Source organism: Cheilinus undulatus, linkage group 13, assembly GCF_018320785.1.
Source record: "Cheilinus undulatus linkage group 13, ASM1832078v1, whole genome shotgun sequence".
Classification (NCBI taxonomy): Eukaryota; Metazoa; Chordata; class Actinopteri; order Labriformes; family Labridae; genus Cheilinus; species Cheilinus undulatus.
The window spans coordinates 38,987,612-39,008,613 of NC_054877.1; the positions used below are offsets into that span (position 1 = coordinate 38,987,612).

Consider the following 21,002-nt stretch of genomic DNA (forward strand, 5'->3'; position numbering starts at 1 on the left):
CTGGTATTTAGCCAGACCTGTTAATATTAAAGACCCTGTAAAGTAGAAATAGATCCGTATTTAGGTTTGTTGTATGAACGGTCACTATGTTATGAACCCCCAGGTTAAATTTCAGCAAAACATAACATCTCAAAGTTTAAAAATGAAGCTTCAAAATCATGAAAAATGAGGCAGTAAAATCTGCTTCAGGATGGTGTGGGCGTGTCTGTTGAATGAGCTGAAGCCACGCCCACTCAGGTGAAATACGCTCCTCTCAAATTAAAAAAAAAAAATGCTACAATCTGAATTGAGGAAAGCACTCATGCCATTAGGTCATTGCCTCTTGACCCTTTGTTGACCTTAAAATAAGAGACAAAGTCAATTTTCTGTCTCAGATCGCTGTTATGATACTTCAACTCATCCATAGGCCACTGTGGCTGATAGATTTGGCAAATTTACCTCACAATGAACAGAAAAATACCATTTAACTGACTGTAAACTTTCAATAAAGGCAGTGACATCCGCTAATAGACTGTAATGGGATGAACCGTTCTGTGATTTTATATTGTAGTGTGAAAGGGGCGGGGTCATTCCTCACTGGGGGCTGGTGACATCATGAGCCCACATATTGGCCCCGCCAAAATTAAACCCAGCCAGGAAAGAGGTGAAAAACTTTCTAACAGTCTAAATCCAAAATTCAGCCACATGTAGATCTGTGTTTTCACATGTTTACAGCAACCATATTCCAGCATATCTAGTGTATTAAGACAAAAACTTTGGATCTGACGTTACAGGGCCTTTGAAGTAAGGTGTTTCAATAACACCAGCTACTTACCTGTTGTTTACTGTGATGGATGCCGCCTTTGCAATTAGATGATTTATTAAATTTCGTTTAATAATTACTTAAGTTTGGTTTTCCCTCATGTTCCTGGTTTTGTTAGGTAAGCTCTTTACGGTGTGTCTGTTCCCTCCGCCATCTTGCCAGGAGTCTGTTATAAGGTGTTATAGGGTTATTAGGTGTTATAAGGCCATTGACTGGCCGGCGATACATCAGCCACTATATTGCCAGAGGCAGGTCCACTTTATACGGCAAAACAAGTAGATGAGGAATATGTGAGATTTTGGAATAAAAAGAAAATGCGACCACATTTAATTTATTTAATGAATTGTTTTATACTCAGTAAGCTATATTCATGTAAATACCATTAATTAAAACCAAAGACAAAAACTTAGATGTTATCAGTGAAACAGAGAATCTACTTTCCTACAATTTTAACAATAAAAATGACAGTTATTCTCTATGATTTAAAATGATTGCTCACTCATGATATGCATATATGTAGACATATATATTAATCAAAATTTACTGTTAATGTTATGGGGAAATTAATTAAGAAAAATATGTGGATGATTCGGGATGGTTTTTTTTTACTGTTATTCTTTTACAATATTTCACTCTTATGTAGTAGAAATTATTTAAATTTTCTATTTAGATACTTATATTAAATAAATTTACATAACACGCATGTAAAAAAAAAATCACATTAAAGAGGAAATGGGAAAAAAAGGGGAAATTAAATTCTCTCGAAGTCTTTTATTTTGAACTAACGGCTCGTTTCCTGGTATGATGACGCATGTTCCAAGATGGCCGCGCCCTGCAGCACGGGAGCAGAGGGAGTTCTTCTTTAGAGCAGCTTTTATTGACAGTTGAGGAGCTGCAGGTCGCTGCGAACATCTTCAAACAGAGACAGAGGAGCACCTTAACCAACGTGTCACCTTTTCAGCCCTGCCGACATGAGCAAGGACGATTTAATCCTGTAAGTGCTGTTATTTTAGCACCAACATACAGAGTCAGATTGAGATTAAGCTAACATTTTGGCTGCTAGTGTCAAACCTGGCTACGAAACTTGGCTGTGTCACTCTTATGAAAACATTACTTTACACAACTAATGTTTAATCGATCACCAGGTTCATCGTTTAAAACGTCACTTTAACTTCTGATAGGACCGAGTTTAGAGCTTTTTATTTATCTTTACTCAGTCTGTTGTGACTTGCATTTAAAAAGAAAGATTTTAATGGATCCTCAGATAAATTCGGCATATAAATAAATTATTAGAAACTTATCTATAATTCTAAAGTCACGCTGTTAGTTTAAGTAGTTGTAGAATGAATTGGGTCAGCGTCTATTGTGTCATTTATTTTAAAGGGCTTGTACAGAGGGATTAAGCCCTCCAAAATAGGAGTTATGAATTATCCAACAAATAAATCAACAACTGTTAAAATCTGAAAGGCTTCCTGACTGTCTCCTCCTTTTCTGCCTCAGCCAACAGGATTTGTTTATGCACAGAGTTTTTATCATGTTATATATCCGATGATTATCAAATTTTGATTGATTTTGACTGATATCTCCACTATGAAGACAAACAATAATTGATCATAAAAGGGTGACAAAACATAAACATGGAAGTTATAATTTGTAATAACTCTGAATAAACTTAATATTTGGTTTCCAGGCCAAACTATCATAGAAAACACTGAAACATTCACCGCACGACAAAACCTTTGGACAAAACGAGCCTAGCATGGCCCGTGGCACAGTAATCATTTAATCATGATTCATTATTATCTTGTGGGAAGCCAACAATTGTGATTTAAATTCAATGAATTGCCCAGCACTATCATTTAATTTACCAGAAGTAAGCTTGAATTAAGAAAGTGTTAAAGTTAAAAGATGATAGAAGTTCTTAGGGGGAATGTAAAGCTGTTTTTATGGTTGGACTACAAATTCCAGTCAGGTTGCGATTTAGTCTTAGTGCATTCATTCAACCGTCTTTCTGCTGCTGAGAGACGATAAGAGAGCAGAGGAGTGGTATCTCTGACGATCACTTTGTCATTAACAGCTCTGCAGCTGGATGCCTGATATGACTGCATTATTGGAAAAGGGAGGGACAGGCCAGTATGATAGATAACATAGGTTGTTACTTTATTGAAACTCCAGTGCTCCGTTGATTCAGGACCCTGCTAGGTCAGCCCAGTTCTCTCAGACTGAAAGAACTTGCTTTGAAATTTAAACTTGCTTTGAAACAGCAAAGTAGACAAGTCAGGATGTTTTACCGTAAAGCCTTGTTAAATTAAGTCACATTTACATAACTTTGGCTGCATTAGTCCTGGTACGGTTACTCTGCAGAGCTTTCTACAACTTTTTCTGCTTTTCTCTTTTTCTGCAAAAAAAGAGCAAGCTGTAGTTCAGACTTCAAGCGTAAGTCATTATACAGAATAATTATAAACTCAAGCTAGAAATAAGTGAACTTATTGTACATTGTTCCAATATTTACAGCCGATGTATTGGCCATAAATATCAGCAGAAATGTTCATTTCTTCTGCTACTGATAATTCACTTTTAAGCTGTTATTTGCCGTTACAAATGTCAATATCATGATAGTATCATGCATTCTCATCCTAAGCTCTATTTTTCTCTCTCTGTCCAGCCCAAAGGACTTCCCTCAGCTCCAGAACGACACATTCCTGCGAGCAGCACGAGGAGGAGAAACTGATCATGTTCCTGTGTGGTGTATGAGACAGGCTGGACGTTACCTGCCAGGTGTGTGTATCACTTCTCATTCCTTTGACTATAGTCAGATCCTTTTAGATACTTAAATCATCTTTTTTTTCCACTTCAAGTGCGTTTCATCTCAGATTACTGTACACTTAGCATCAAGACTGAAGCATTCATATTTGTGGCATTAATGTTGTGTTTAATATAATTTCAGAGTTTCGTGAGTTCAGAGCAGGGAAGGACTTCTTTGACACATGTCGGTCACCAGAGGCCTGCTGTGAGCTCACCCTGCAGGTACGAAAGACTCGCTGTCCCTTTATTTAAGGCTTCAGTAAAAGTTCAAATACAGGAATTCAGAATTATTTAAGATTATCCTTGGAATTCAATAAGTTAGGATGGAATGAGTGTCAATGAAAAAATAAAGAGAAATATTTTTTAGAGACTGAGGAGTGTTTGAAAACAATTGTGTTGATACTGTAAGGCTTGAAGTCATCAATACCAGTAAATAAAACTGCTAAATATCATGAAAACAATGTTAAATAGAAAATAAATTGGACTTTGGCAACTGGCTAACATTTTTAATTTTTTAAATTTTACAATGCTTTTTTTTCCTATTGATTTTAAGTCATTAAACAGAGGCCTATAAAGTTTATCTGGTGTCACAAAAAAACCTAGGATAAGTTTATTTAAGCCAGCTTGGTCTTCCCAGTCTCTAGCACTACTCTTAGCTCAGTCTAGTGCCATGGTTAACGGGGAGCAAGACTCACTTTGGGTTCAGATGGAAGCCAGTTTGCTTCAGCCTGTGCCTCCCAGATTCTCAAAAAGGTTTCAGTAACGTTAAAAAAAATGTAGATCAATGTTTCATTGTTTTTAAAACTGTCTTGGCTTGAAGAGACTGTGCTAAGAATTTTGATACAACCACTTGCACCTCCATTTACACTACTGTACTCTCCATCGCAATCCAGACTGAAAGAAGCATTTTCCTGCTGTCAGTATAAGGGAGTGGTGAAAACTTGCTCAACAGAAATATTAAAATTAAGTCATTTAGTGAACTAAGGACACAGAATAAGATTCCTAATACAAATTTCTTTAAATATTTACAAATATAAAATGCCATTCTTGCACTTTCGTCATCAGTAATTAAAGGTAAAATTGCATGATTTTATGAATTATTATCCAAAGGAAGTCATTCATTGTTTTTTTCAGTATTTAAAAGGATTTGGGGATAGAATTGATGGAAATACACAGCAAAACGTTTTTGAAACTACATATTTTCCATTTAAAACTAGCAAAATTAAAGTAACAAACATTAAACTCATATACCATCTTTATCTAAATCCATTAAGGATGCATAAAATATCCAAAGATATCTCACCAGCCTGTCCAAAATGTAAAACTAAAGAAGGAATATTTTTGCATCTTTTCTGGCATTGGGATTTTTGGAAAGTTTTTGGATTTCAATTCATCATTTTACTAAATCAGCTTTCAAAATAGACTTTGATTTAAAACCCAGTGTTAACAAACCACTTTCCAAATAGATTAAAAAAATGTAGATTATCAAACATATATTGCCAAGAAATATATTCTTTTGTTTTGGAAAAATGAATTCCACCTGACCTTTACGATGTTTCTTGATCAGATTTCTGAATTTCAACCCTTAGATTGATTAAAGAAAACATAACCATTTTACTGGACCTCTGACTCTCTTTCGTAATATTCCTGGAAAACTTTCTAAGAGGTCTTTAATGACTGACATGGTGAAGTGAAGACAGGGAACCTGTAGAGAAAGTGAGCTTCACAATAAACAGAAAATGTAATTTATTTTTTTCCTTCCATAAATGTTCCAGTATCTGCTTTTTGTTTAGTACAAAATTATTTGTAAGCAGGTTTTTGTATGCAAAAATGTATTTCCATTAACTTAAATTTAATTTATTGTTTCTTAGTTTGTACCTGCACTCATTTGTTTTTCATATTTTTTTCTTCTTTTCTCATGTAGTCATTTATTTAGACAATTTTGTGGATGTAAGAGGAGGTTGGGATTATGTGGGTGGGTATTTGGTAGTGTACTCTTGTATGGTTTTGATATGTATAATGTATACATGGTGAAAATTATAAAATATTTTTGGGGAAAAAATCATATTTGTTTACGGTTTGTCTAATCACAGAACATTTTTAGTTAATTTATCACACGATCGATCTAGAGCAACAATAGTAGTAAACCAGTGTTTTAATCTGTTTTATTATTCTGTCATTTCTTGCTATTTATACCTCATTTTGCATGTTTTTTGTCTTTCTGTTTCCCTCTTATAGCCTTTGAGACGTTTTCCCTTCGATGCTGCCATCATCTTCTCTGACATCCTGGTCGTCCCACAGGTGAGTCCATCATTATTAACAGACTCATTCAGTGGGCCTCAGTCACGCTGTTATCCACAGATTTCCGTGAAATGTGTTCTCAAGAAGATCCTGAGAACAATCTTGGGCAGATTCATGGCACCTTGTTAAAATGCTGAATTAGTTGCACCTGTACTCTTAAATTGGTGGCCGGCACAAGATCGTAAGCATGTCATATATTTTTTTTAGGATAATTAAGTTGTTTGAACATTAATTCTAATGGGACAGATTTTTCACTAAAATACCAGTAGTCTAGCCTTCTAAGTGTCTGACCTCATAACTGCTCTACAGAATGAATGGACATGAATTCCCACAGAAACGCACCGTAATCTTGTGGAAACTCCATATTAAAGTGCATGTACAGTTGAAACCAGAAGTTTACATACACTATATAAAAAGGCACATAAACTTTTTTTTCTCACCGTCTAACATTAAATCAGATTAAACTTTTCCTGTTTTTGGTCAATTAGGATTACCAAAATTATTTCTATTTGCTAAATGCCAGAATAATGAGAGAGATCATTTTTTAGACATTTTTTTTCATTATTTTCTTGAGAGTCAGAAGTTTACATACATTTCATTAGTATTTGGTAGCATTGCCTTTAAACTGTATGACTTGGGTCAAACGTTTTGGATATGCTTCCACAAGCTTCTCACAATAGTTTGCAGGAATTTTGGCCCATTCCTCCCAGCAGAACTGGAGTAACTGAGCCAAGTTTGTAGGCCGCCTTGCTCGCACATGCCTTTTCAGCTCTGCCCATAAATTTTCAATGGGATTGAGATCAGGGCTTTGTGATGGCCACTCCAAAACATTGACTTTGTTATCCTTAAGCCACTTTGTAACCAGTTTGGCAGTATGCTTAGGGTCATTGTCCATTTGGAAAACCCATTTGCGCCCAAGCTTTAACTTCCTGGCTGATGTCTTGAGATGTTGCTTCAGTATTTCCACATAATATTCTTTCCTCATGATGCCATCTATTTTGTGAAGTGCACCAGTCCCTCCTGCAGCAAAACAACCCCACAACATGATGCTGCCACCCCCATGTTTCACAGTTGGGATGGTGTTCTCAGGCTTGCAAGCGTCCCCCTTTTTTCTCCAAATGTAACGATGGTCATTATAGCCAAAAAGTTCAATTTTAGTTTGGTCAGACCACAGAACATGTCTCCAAAAATTAAGGTCTTTGTCCGTGTGTGCATTTGCAAACTGTAATCTGGCTTTTTTATGTTTCTTTTGGAGTAATGGCTTCTTCCTGGGAGAGTGGCCTTTCAGCCCATGTCGGTACAGGACTCGTTTGACTGATGATAATGACACACTCTTACCAGCTTCAGCCAGCATCTTCACAAGGTCTTTTGCTTTTGTTCTTGGGTTGAGATGCACTTTTCGGACCAAAGCACGTTCATCTCTGGGACACAGAACCCGTCTCCTTCCTGAGCGGTATGATGGCTGGACATTCCCATGGTGTTTATACTTGCGTATATTGTTTGAACAGATGAACGTGGCACCTTCAGGCATCTGGAAATTGCCCCCAAGGATGAACTAGACTTGTGCAAGTCCACAATTCTCTTCCTGATATCTTGGCTGATTTCTTTTGATTTTCCCATGATGTTACACAAAGTAGCAGTGTGTTTCAGGTGTGCCTTAAAATACATCCACAGGTGTGCCTCTAATTAACTCAAATGTTGTCAATAAACCTATCAGAGGCTTCCAAAGACATGACATCATCATCTGGGCTTTTCCAAATTGTTTAAAGGCATAGTAATCTTAGTGTATGTAAACTTCTGACTTTAAAGAAGTAATAAAAATTGTCTAAAAAATCCTTTTCTCATTATTCTGACATTTAGCAAATAGAAATAGTTTTGGTAATCCTAATTGACCAAAAACAGGAAAAGTTTAATCTGATTTAATGTTAGACAGTGAGAAAAAAAAGTTTATGTGCCTTTTTATATAGCGTATGTAAACTTCTGGTTTCAACTGTATTTGAATGGAGTGTCATTTCAGACCCTGTTGGTGTAATGGTCAGGCGGCTCAATACCTTTGTCCATTAGGTGTATTAGATGTGCAGGCTCTTTATTTTTAAGCTTTTTTTGTTTTTCCTCCCCTTAAAAACTATAAATAGTATGACAATGTGTCATCTGCATTAAAGTGAGCACATCCTTTAAATGCTCACCCACCCTTGTTGTGTTACAGTAATTGTTCTTTGTGTGGGCCGACTGCTGAATATGAGTCAGAAAATCTATTCAAGTATATTTAAAAGCAAATGCCTTCTTGTCATTGTGCTGTAAAAGTGTATTTTATGATTTATCTTTAGCTCTGGAATTGGCTCAAATGTTTATTTTTGGTGAATTTTTACATAAACAGGAGCCACACATGTTAACTTCTAAGATAATGAAAGAGGTTTTTACTAAAATGACCTGAGTAATAAGTAATGTCAATATAATACACACTTTTTGAACCATGAGGCACTGATCTTCATGGAATTAGGTGTGGAGGTAGAATCTGATCACTTAAAATAACACCTTACATAACAACAAACAAACTAGTAGAGTGTCATAGTCTCACTGAATATTAAAAATCATGACAGGCCAAATCATTTAACAGTTTGTGAGTGATTTTGGTGTACATTGTTATTTCATCACTAGCACGCCGGGTTTTCAAGAAAATGTCCTCATAAAATTTGTGTGAAATACATTGACTAAAAAATGTCTTCACCCCTTGAATGGTTTACTCTTTTATTAATTTTTTAAATTAGTCATGGCTAATATAATTTGTCTTTTTTTACAAACAAAATGACAAAAGAAAAACCCTTTAAAGTCAAAGTGAATCAGATTTCTACACAGTAATGTCGATTTAAAGTATGGCGCTAGTAATCTCACAATTAGTCAAATGGGGATCACCTGAGTGCAGTGAACGTGTCTCATGTGATTGTAGTATAAAGACACCTGTGCCTGGAATATTCAGTCAATGGTTAATCAGTATTACAGGCTACTATTACACCATGAAGACAAAAGAACACTCCAAGTGAGTCAAAGAAAAGGTTCTTGAAAAATATAAGTCAGGGGGTGGATAAAACAAAAATCCAAGGCGCTTAATATCTCTGTGATTCATTTAAATCCATCATCAAGAAATGGAAAGAATATGTCACATGTGTAAATCTGCATAGATCAGGCCGTCCTCACAAACTGGGTGAGCGTGCAAGAAGGAGACTAGGAAGAGAGGCTGCCAAGACAGCCATGACTACTCTGAAGGAGTTACAAGCATCAGCAGCTGCATACAACTGTTGTCCAGGTTCTTCACCATTCAAAGCTTTATGAGACAGTGGCAAAGAGAAATCCACTGTTGAAGAAGTTCGCCACTAGGGTTCACCAGAAGACATGTGGGAGACTCCATGGTCAAGTGGGTGAACGTTCTTTGGTCTGGCTACACCAAAATGGAGCTTTTTGGTGATCAGACGACAAAACACACCACCCTGACTGTGAAGCAGCTGTGGCAGCATCATGCTGTGGGGATGCTTCTCGGTAGCTCGTCCTTGTAGAGAAGATTTATTTTCCAGCCATACAATGACCTGAAGAAAATGGCAAAAGCTACACAGAAACGGTTTAAAGACAACAAGGTGAATGTTCTGGAGCAGCTGAGTCAAAATCCCTGACCTCAATCCAATAGATAATTTGAGGCTGGACTTGAAAAGGGTTGCTCACACTCAACTCCTTTACAACCTGACAGAGCTTGAGCAGTTTTGCAAAGAAGAATTAAGTAAAATTCCAGAGTCCAGATGTGCCAGCCTGACTGAGACCTATCCATACAGACTCATGGATAGCGGGTAAATATTTATGCAGTCACTTATTTTACATTACATATTTTTATTAAATGGACATTACTTTGTAAAATTCTGATTTTACTTTGAAATTAGGTCTTTTTATTTTTATTTATTTATTTATTTATTTTCCATAAAAAATGCCGACTGCACTGTATGAAGACATCAGCATCCTTTTCTTCCATCTATCAGGTTTGATTTCTTTACTCATTCACTGACTGATTTTCATCCCTCCAGGCCATGGGTATGGAGGTCCAGATGGTTGCAGGTAAAGGTCCCACATTCCCAGAGCCCCTGAAGGAGCCTGAGGACCTGCAGCGTCTGCAGCCCAAAGTGGATGTCAGCAAAGAGCTGAGCTATGTCTTTAAAGCCATCACACTGACCAGACACAAGATAGAGGGCAAAGTGCCGCTCATAGGATTCAGTGGAGCTCCGGTCAGATGACACACACTATAAGCAGTAAACCTGAGAGTAAATTTGGTTTTTTAGGTTATTGAGTTTCATGTTCTTTGCTGTGTCACTCTTCAGTGGACGTTGATGTCCTACATGATCGAAGGAGGAGGCTCAAACACCCACTCGAAGGCGAAGCGCTGGCTGTACCGGCACCCTGAGGCGAGCCACATGCTGCTGAGGATGCTGACAGATGTGGTTGTGCAGTATCTGCTGGGACAGGTGGCAGCTGGAGCTCAGGTGAGACGCTATGCTTATTTTCAGTTTAAAGCGCTTTGTTTATGTTGCAGATTGGACATAAATAGTGTCTGCTGAGGGTGCCAGCTCCTGCACACTCTTTTTATGGAAACAGACCTGCTTCTGGACAGAATCTGTCTGAGGCAGCATATATCCCATTAAGTAAAGGGGAAAATGCTGCATTGTTGCATAAAGGCTAGATGGTTTCCTACTGGCATTGTCCTTTTACCAGCTCCAGAAAAATATGTGGAGCAGTCTTATTAGATTTTACAGCTGCTTTTCATGTGATCAATCACAAGCCTCTTCTTAGGAAGTTAGAGGGTTATGGATTTAGAGTATCAGCAACAACTTGGATGGAATCTGACATAGATCTATCTGGCATAGATCGCAAAGTTTTTCAGACGGTGTCACCTTAGAGTGTGGCCTTCACCAGGGTAGCTGCCTAGGCCCACTACTCTAGTCTATTTACACAAATAATATACATCTTGTTCTATCAAATCAATCATGTACAAGGATGATATTATGGTATATGCACTACACCTGTTGACTTCACCACCACCTTGAATAAGAGAGTTTTTTGTAAAGTTTAGTGTTTATTTGATTTCATTTCAATAAAATGATTTTTACATATTAGTTTTAGTTATTTAGTAAGTTTAATTTAACCATGATGATTTTGCTCTCCGAGATGCCGAGAGGCATCCCCACAGTATGATGCTGCCACCACTGTGGTTATGGTAAACTTATTTTAGCTTACATATTTTTATTTAATGGATGTTACTTTGCAGAAATCTGTTTTCACTTTGACATTAAAGAGGTATTTTGTGTTTTTTTTTTTTTAAATAAAAATGATAAAAAGGTGGCATGAGTTAAAATGTGTTTTGTTACTTCTGAGACTTAAAATAATAATGTAGTGAAGTTTTATAATCATTTAAAACATATATTTTTTTCATTTTTATTATTTTTGGTTAAGATAAATTACCCCTCTAATCCTACCTACTGTACCTCTGGGGACCAACAGTGGGCGCTGTCCCACACTTTGGGAAGCACTGGAAAGTTGAATTTATCAGTGACCCATCCTGTGCTTTATTCTAACTGGGCTTGGCTGTTGGGTTCAGTGTTTGTGAACAGTTACAGCGTGACCATTTTGCACATGAAGGGGTCAGTTTTCCCCATAATAATTAATATGTGCTTGATTTGTGCCCACTTTTTGTTTGACCACAAACTTTGTTGGTTTATTTTTGGATGATGATAATCGTATAAAATGTTATTTCCAACAAGAAAATTGTGGCTTGTGAAAATTTAGAGTGACTATTAACTTTAGAAAACTACTAGCCACAGTTGCTAGTGAGAAAAAGGTTATGTTGAGCCCTGTTAATGGTCATCAGTCCATCTTAAAATGATTGTCTTGGATATGGCTGTAATGTCATTTATAATGGTAACAGCATGTGAAGAATAAACAGTCAGAGCCGTGTCTTATAGAAGAGTTGGCATGCTTATATTAGCATTAGCAGCTGGGATGATACTGAAATGGGGAGACAGATATTGGTAGTTAGTAGTTGAAGATGAGCCCAGCTTGTGTAAGCCTAAAATATGCTTTTTTAAATTAAAAGCAATCCTTTCTACTCTGTCCATGTGCTTTGTTCAGGCTCTGCAGGTATTTGAGTCCCACGCCGGCATCTTGGGCCCGGTCGAGTTTAAAGAGTTTGCTCTGCCGTATCTTCGAGACATCGCACGCTGCGTTAAAGACAAACTCAAAGAAGAAGGAAAAGACGTCCCCATGGTGAGTGACAACCGCACACAGGAGCATTAATCTACTTTTTTATTTTTGCATAAGTATGAACACATTTAGACCTCTGCTGGAGCTCTCTTGTGCATGTTTTTATTTTATTTTTAATATATTTTCATCACTTCTTTCTGACAGTGGTAGCAGCTAATGATGAGCACTGCTTATCATGCAGACGTGTCAGCTGTGACAGCTGTATTTATTTATTTACTGCTCTATTTTTCTGTTTGTTCCATTGTTCTAATTATTTTCTATATTAGTTTTGAACTCTGTTCTATTCTTATCATTACTCTTGTTGCTTCAACAACACGGTGTCCCAGGAGGAGTCATTAAGGATCCATCTGCTCACATAGAAATAATTATTCACCACAAGATGGCAGCATTTCACCAAACATGGTTAACACATGATTCCTGCAGAAGTTACTTGAGAAATCTGCTTTTTTAAACATCACTGCCTGTTTGTCTTTCAGATTGTGTTTGCAAAGGATGCTCATTACGCTCTGGAGGATTTGTCTCAGTCTAACTATGAGGTGGTTGGACTGGACTGGACCATTGATCCACGATCAGCGCGGTAAATCACACTAGCATTACTGCTAAAATCTACATAGGACAAAAACATTGTAAACTCAACTAGACACTGTAAACATTAGTTTTTATTTGTTTCTGCAGAAGATCTCTGTGGTAAATCTGATGCATCCATTACTTTGGTTTCAGATCTTTTTAAAATTTTGAACAATGTTTAATTTTACTTTTATAAGTTAAGATTACTCAGAGACAAAAATCAATCCATTGCTATCATCAGAGTATAGATAGAGCTACATCCTGAAAATCCACAACCAGAAAATGAGCTTTGAGTTTTCGTATACAGCATGAATCTTGCTGTCGTGTTTCCTGAGAAGCAGGTTAACCATTACTGACCTCTCCTCATCCCTGGTTTTTCCCTGGGTGCAGAATTTAAGTCAACAAACGTGTGTTTCCTGCTCTGCTCATCAAATACATAATCTGCTGGTTAAAGGATTACTCTGTGTGTCCTCTGTTGTGTATTCAGGGAGCGAACAGGAGGGAAGGTCAGCCTGCAGGGGAACATGGACCCTTGTGCTCTCTACGCTCCAAAGGTAGGCTCAGATCCTACCTTGGTTTTGGCTCTGTCTCAGACTGAAACTTCACTTATTTCCAGTTTGTATAAATATGTTTTAAGATAAATGAATAAATTTAACGTGTGGAACAGGGTGCTTCTTGTGGACTTGTTTGAAAGTTGTTAAAATTCAAATTTAGAATTAGACTTGTCCAAGAATGTCTGAACAACTGCATGTCTAATTAGTGCTGTAACAATGTTAGCCTACACTAGAAAGGGGCAGTAATACAGTGATACTGTAGCCTGAGTTATTTAGAAATAGCCTTGATATAGGTTCTTTGTAGTTGTTGGATTCTGATGATGCACTAGGGATTGGAAAGTGGGGGACAACCGTTGGACAAGGAAAGTTAGCATTTCAAAGCTCTGACCTCTGCGCTGCAAATATTATTAGAAAATTTCAGTATAGTCCCTACACTTTACAAAAAAGTGTTTTTTTTTCTACAGTTTAACCATTTTACCTGCATGTAGGCAGTCAGTCCTGAAGGCATCATCAAGTCAGATGAAGGGAGACAAGAGTCTAGAGCAGTGGTCCTCAACTGGTAGGCAGGGACCCAAAAGTGGGTCATGGAGCTACTTCCAGTAGGTCATGGAAGTGTGCCTGGACTTAAAGGAGGGAAAAAAAAGTTTATGATGTACAGAAACCCTTAAGTAGACATTATCACTGCATGAAAAAACAGATTTTTGGCCCTATGAAGCCCCGGAAATGTCCTTGTTTCTGGCCATTCTCGTCCCTTCCCCTTTAATTGGGCTCACCTGGCAAACTAATTATCACAGGTGTCTGAGATTGATCTCAGTGATCCAAAGAACCCTCCGACACAATACCATCCATGACTTTAATTGAAAAACAAAAAAAAATTGAATGTTTATGACACTAAAATCCAATTTGCATAAATTTGGAATGAGGTGTACACTTTCAGGACAGCTGGAACCAAATGTCTTTTGGCTGCCTCATGATCGTAGGTCAGAGGGGGGGCATGGTCGGAATGTGGCCCAACACACACATCCGTGGCAGGCAGATTTGCTGCCAGTCTTGCTTGAAGTGCATGAGACAAGCTGGTTTTCCATTACATTTTGTTGCAAAATAAATGCTATATTTCATAAATTTTTGACTAAGTACAATTGCGCTTTGAATGTGTTTCCATCAAAGGGAGTTTTGGGTATGAGCTCTATACATAGTTAAATGTCAAATCTTACTCTCTTCCTTCTTTGGCGTAAGCGTGCTGCTGTCTTTGTGGCTGTTGCCTGGTCAGCCCAATAGCTACCAAATAAGATGTAGCTGCCTCGATGTGTGGTGAGTCCGCTGCCATGCCCCCCTCCATTCCATCTTAGACTTTCTGCAGCTTTTTCTCGAGGGCGTTCATCCTCCTTGCCAGCTCATCAAAGCCTTTGCTCATCTGGCATGAAAGTTTGTTTGACACGCTTAAGAGAAAAAGAGATGTCTATACATTTGCACCTAAAGTAGTCTTTTATTAATTTAAAGTAGAACCTCTGTGATTCACAGCTGTAATGTTCAGTTCTCAGCAGCTCTGTCTACAATAATAGTTCTATGTGGACCAACCAGATGACCTTTGTTATGTAAAGGGTTTCATTTTACTTGTTAAGTACTACTTAATGAGGCATCCAGAGTAGAATTCATCATGCTGTCTTAAAAATAAAATTCAAGGGAAGGTAAATAGAGAGAAAAACGGCCAAACCTTACTTTAGTCAAACTTTTATCTCAGCTTCTATTTTCAGCAGCTAGCATGACTAGCAGCCGACTGTGAATCTTATTTTAACACCACAGTGTTTTATTTCAGACATTTCTACCGCACTAACTCATTCTGACAAACTTTTGTTTACTCACAGATTATAACTTTCCAGCAGAAGTCCTTAAATTGTTCCTTCTCTAACCCAGTTACAGCAACCTACACGCCAGACACTGCTACAAATATACAGTACACTTTTTAATCTTTTTTTTTTTTTCATGTTACAGCCTTATTCCAAAATGGGTTAAATGGATTTTACCTCATATTTCTACACACAATTCCTATAACGACAAAGTGAAAAATGTTTGTTTGAAACTTTTGCAAATGTATTAAAAATAAAAACAAACATTTAGTATGTACACAAGTATTCTGAGCCTTTGCTCAACTTTGTTGAAGCATCTTTAGCAGCGATTACAGCCTCAAGTCTTTTAGAGTTTGATGCAACCAGCTTGTCACACATATTTTTGGGCAGTTTCTTCCATTCTTCTTGCAGAGCCATGGGAAACGGTGCACAGCCACTTTTAGATCTCTTCAGAGATGCTCAATGGGGTCTGAAGCCACTCCTTTGTTATCTTGGCTGTGTGCTTGGGGACGTTGTCCTGCTGGAAGATGAATCTTTGCCCCAGTCTAAGGTCCAGAGCATGCTGGAGCGGGTTTTCATTGATTATATCTCTGTACATTGCTGCATTCATCTTTCCCTCAACCCTGACCAGTCTCTCAGTCCTTGCTACCAAAAACATCCCCACAGTATGATGCTACCACCAGCATGCTGCACTGTAGGGATGGTATTGGCCAGGTGATGAGTGGTGCCTGGTTTCCTCCAGACATGACGGTTGGCTTTCAGGCCAAAGAGTTCAATCTTGTTTCATCAGACCAGAGAATTTTGTTTCTCTTGGTCTGAGAGTCCTTTGGGTTCCTTTTGGCAATCTCCAGGCGGGCTGTCATGTGCCTTTTACTGAGGAGTGGCTTCTGTCTGGCCACTCTGCCATACAGCCTTGATTGGTGGAGTGCTGCAGACATGGATGTCCTGGAAGGTTCTCCTCTCTCCACAGAGCAACGCTGGACCTCTGTCAGAGTGACCAGCAGATTCTTTGATCTCCTCCCTGACTAAGGCCCTTCTATCCGATCGCTCAGATTGGCTGGGCGCCCAAGTTCTAGTAAGAGTCCTGGTGGTTCTAAACTTCTTCCATCTATAGATTATGGAGGTCACTGTCCTCAGCAGGACCTTCAGTGCTGCAGAATTTTTTCTGTACCCTTCCTCAGATCTGTGCCTCATTACAATCCTATCTCAGAGGTCTACAGACAATTCCTTTGACTTCATGGATTGGCTTGTGCTGTCAACTATGGGACTTTATGCAGACAGGTGTGTACCTTTCCAAATCATGTCCAATCAACAGAATTTACCACAGCTGGACTTCAACCAAGTTGTAGAAACATCTGAAGGATGATCAGTGGAAACAGGATATACCTGAGCTCACTTTTGAGAGTCATGGCAAATGCTGTTAACACTTATGTAGATGTGATTTTTTGTTTTTTATTTTTAATATATTCACAAAAATTAAAACAAACTTTTTCACTTTGTCATTATGGGAATTTTTTTGTATAATTTTGAGTTAAAAAGTGAATTTAATCAATTTTGGAATAGGGCTGTAACATCACAAAATGTGGAAAAGGTGAAGCGCTGTGAATATTTTCCGGATGCAGTGTAATATGTTGTCTTATGTGTTCAATAGTCTACACATGGCCTAAAGTGCTACCCTTCAAAATTTTAAAAGGCAATGATGTATTTTATTAAGTACGGGATCTATTTTCCCATATTTGGGTTTTTTGACTGACAGGTCCTGGAAATACTAGAGTAGATTTCTTCATATTTCAGCAGTGGAAACAACTTTTATATCTGCAGCCTAATCTTTCAGGGCAGATATACAAAGTTTGGAAATGCATGTCTGCTTAAAGTTTTTTTTTTCTAACTGACAGGCTTAGATTGTTTGCAGAGAGGAAAACTGGTTTAAAATAGAGTTTTGAAGGGTTAAATCCTTTTGGTAGAATATAACAACATGTGTGAGTAATAACATGTCACTTACTAAATACGTCTCAGCTGTTCCGTGTAGTTCTTCTTAGGCAAGAATACATGTATAGTTTATATTACCCACTCTAGGATCCAGTTGTTGTACCTTTAATTTTCATTTATTTTATCCATTCTTATGTCTATTTTACTACCTTCCTTGTTTATTTTGCCTTAGTGTTGATTGGAGTATTGCTTCAATGGAGGATGAACCAGTTTGTTAATCTTTATAGGGCAGAGGTGTCAAACTCAATCACAGCAGGGGCCCGATTTGGAATTTAGGTCTAGCCTGAGAGCCCTGCAGGGTCAACATTCAACTATAAACTGTCAACCTGATTTTCAACAATGGTGAAAGTGGGGGGGGGGCAATGATGATGCAAGAGAGATTAAAAAAGTAAAAATTATAAATTTAAAGGCTCAAAAATGGAGATAGAAAGTCAAAATTAATAGTTATAAATATTAAAACATGACATTAATAGTCAAAATAAAGTTTTTAAAAGGCAAATATTTGACGTAGAAATTCTAAATTACAAGTTTTTCTAGGTTAAAACACGAGATAAAATTCAAAATCATGAGTTTAAAAGCCAAAAATAGGAAATATAAGTCGAAATCATGACTTTTAAAGTTCAAAATATAAGATACAATTTGAAATCATGAGTTTAAGAGGTCAAAATATGAGATAAAAACCTGAAATCATGAGCTTAAAAGGCAAAAATAAGAGATTAAAGCTAAAATAATATGTTCAAAAGGTCAAAATTTAAGATAAAATCTGAAATCATGAGCGTAAAGATGCAAAATATGAAATAAAAGCCAAAAAGATTCATCTAAAAGGTCAAAATGTGAGATAAAATTTCAAATTATAAGTTTAAAAGGTCAAAATATGAAATGAAAATCCGAAATCATGAGCTAAAAAGGCAAAAATGAGAGATTAAAGCCAAAATAATACTTTTAAAAGGTCAAAATCTGAGATAAAATTTGAAATCATGAGTTTAAAAGGTCAAAATATGAGATAAAATCTGAAAATATGAGCTTAAAGGTGCAAAATAAGATATAAAAGCCAAAAATAATACATCTAAAAGGTCAAAGAGATAAAATTTCAAATTGTGAGTTTTAAAGGTCAAAATATGACTTGAAATTAAAAAATGTCATTCTAAAAGGTTTAAACATGAGAGAAAAGTCAAAATCCTGAATTGAAAAGTTCTAGATATGAAATAAAAAGCCAAAATCATACATTTAAGTTGTAAATGTGTTATGTAAAATTGAAAATATGAAATAAAAACACAAATTAATTTTGTTTTCCTACATTCTTAACTTTTTATGGAATAATTTTTCTCTTTATTTTTTCACATATTGATGATTTAACAAGTAAATTTAACCAACAAGGATAAATCTACATTATTATACTGGAGGAAATCTACAGACTTGATACCGGTGGGCCAGTTCTAATAATAATGTGATAGGATCTTGTGGGTCGAGTAAAACTCTACCACAGGGCACATTTGAGTTTGACACCCCTGGCATAAGGCTTCCATTCTCTAAGATACTTTACCACAACCAGTTTCTGCAGGCAAAACCCAGTGAAACAGCTCAGTGGCTCATTTTTGGGTCCTGATCCCATCCCACCAGTTGAGAATCACTGATTTAAACACAAGGTTAAATGAATCAATACCACAAACTAACTGGTTGTGGCAGTAGTACACCAGTTATCCCTGTTTTATTGAACATAAAATATCTGTTCTGGTCTGGTAGCTTTTAAAGAAAGAGACATAAAGGGTTTCTATTTTTAAAAATATCTTCTTCTTCTTTATAAAGTTCTGTTTCTAGTAGTTATATTTAGGAAATACAAGAGTTTGAAATAAACAATAGCTAGAAAATCACTATGCAGGACTTCATTTTACTCTGTTCAGAATAAATGTAAACTTACATGTTCCTATCAAATAAATCCCGAATAGTTAAGTGTTATCAGACAAAATAAGAATCTGAGCCTGTCAGTGGCAAAAACAAGCACTTTAAGGAATGTATTTTGATAAATTGCATTTTCCCAGAAAGATTACACTGCAGCCTTTACAGCCAAAAGTGATCTGCTGGAGCAGTTCCAGAACTTGTTGCTCCTATTTCACATTCAAAGCCTGAAATATATCAAATCAAACAAGGCTTTACTTAAAAACAGCAGAAGAGCCCTTTAATCTTCTCTCCTTCTCTTCCCTGCCTCTCTCAGGAGAAGATTTCAGACATCGTGAAGAAGATGTTGGAGGGTTTTGGTGCCAGAGGCTACATTGCCAACCTGGGCCACGGCCTCTACCCCGACATGGACCCGGAGAACGTGGGCGCATTCGTGGAAGCTGTGCACGAACACTCAAAACAGATGATCAAACAAATGTGAAGATGGATGTGTCTGTTTGAATGCCAAAGCAGATAAGAGTCCATTCCCAGAGATTTACAATGATGAAAAATAAAAACAGAACTGAACTAATAATATAAAACAAACAAGAAAACATCCAGCTCTTCATAAACATTCATAAATCCTCCTCACTCATCCAGCGTAGGTTTTAAGGATAGAAAAGATGCTGGTTTCCAAAGACAAGATTTCTTTTCCTCTTTAATACGTCGATCTAATGGATTATGTGTTTCTGTCAGAGAGGGATGACATCCGTTCTGCAGTGAACATTCACAGTCGTTAAGGATTTGTATTATTATTGGATTTATCTGAAAATGTTCAAACAGCTTTGAGTTGTAGATGAAAAATATTTTCTATCCAATCAAACCTACCATGCTGTCGCTCCAGCACTGAGAAATAAAAAGACAAACATTTCTGAGAGGTCTTCATCAGAACAAAAGCATCTTATAAAAAATGTGATCCAGAAAAAAAGACATGCACATGTGACTAAAGTGATTAAAATCCATTTTAAGGGGAAATGTCATCATGCAGCAACAAAATAACTCCCTGGATCTCAGCATGAAGAGGTTTATTTTTACTTCTGCTGAAGGAAAAAGCTGCAGAAATGCTTGTTATACATGAAGATGCCTTCTTCTGTTTTAGTTTTTCACCATGAATCTTTTAATTTCATCTGCTCAGACTTATAGGCACTTACGTAGTGAATCATTTTGTTACCTGAGAGGTTTCCTGTGATGGCAGTTGTACTGAATTATAAAACAGATAAATATCTGGTTGTATTTTTCTGTCAAGTAAATAAAGATGATTTAATTTCTACATAGATTTATATTGCTTCCTTTTATAAATCCCTACACCAGGGGTTCTCAACCTTTTTAGCCTGTGACCCCTAAAATAAAGGTGCCATAGCCGGGGACCCCCACTGTACCTGAAGGTGGTTCAACACAGCCATGCCAATCAAGAATAGTCGTGCACAAGGCCGCCCATAAGGGGGGATAAATGGGAAAGTTTCTTGGTGCCCAGCCAAACTGGGGGCCCATTGAGGTCGGCAAAATCATAGTCCGTTGTAAAATGAAGCTGTGATATCCATATTTTATATGAAACCTTAAAAATAACCACTCTTATAAAAGAAACAAATATCTTTTTAATCATTTGTGTAGTAAATAGCCTCCTTAAAAATGTTAACCCCTTTTGTTAAAAAAAAAAAAAAAAAAAAAAAAAGGAATTAAAATTGATAAAAATTGCCAAAATGGGGTAATAACGGCAAGCAATGGTGGTGGAATTGAATTTTAAAAGTAGCAGAAATGAATTAGAAGTGGCAAAAATTAGAAAAAACATGGCAAAAAATGGGCATAAATACTGATAAAAGGGAGTTAAAAAGTGGCTGAAATGGCTTTAAATTGGCAAATTGGAAATCTGGTGTAATGGGATGAAAAATTGATATTAACTGCCAAAAA

At 37.0% G+C, this 21,002-nt stretch overlaps 1 protein-coding gene across 1 annotated transcript; it reads left to right on the forward strand.

The window, feature by feature from the left end:
• The first annotated feature begins 1,625 nt into the window (after window positions 1–1,625).
• Window positions 1,626–20,364, forward strand: urod (uroporphyrinogen decarboxylase). The gene is made up of 10 exons (XM_041804190.1): window positions 1,626–1,796; window positions 3,468–3,580; window positions 3,750–3,829; window positions 5,846–5,908; window positions 9,976–10,173; window positions 10,267–10,428; window positions 12,071–12,205; window positions 12,679–12,779; window positions 13,257–13,323; window positions 19,372–20,364. The coding sequence occupies exons 1-10, from the start codon at window positions 1,774–1,776 to the stop codon at window positions 19,534–19,536; spliced, it is 1,107 nt and encodes a 368-aa protein (XP_041660124.1). The 5' UTR covers window positions 1,626–1,773; the 3' UTR covers window positions 19,537–20,364.
• Window positions 20,365–21,002: the final 638 nt, after the last annotated feature.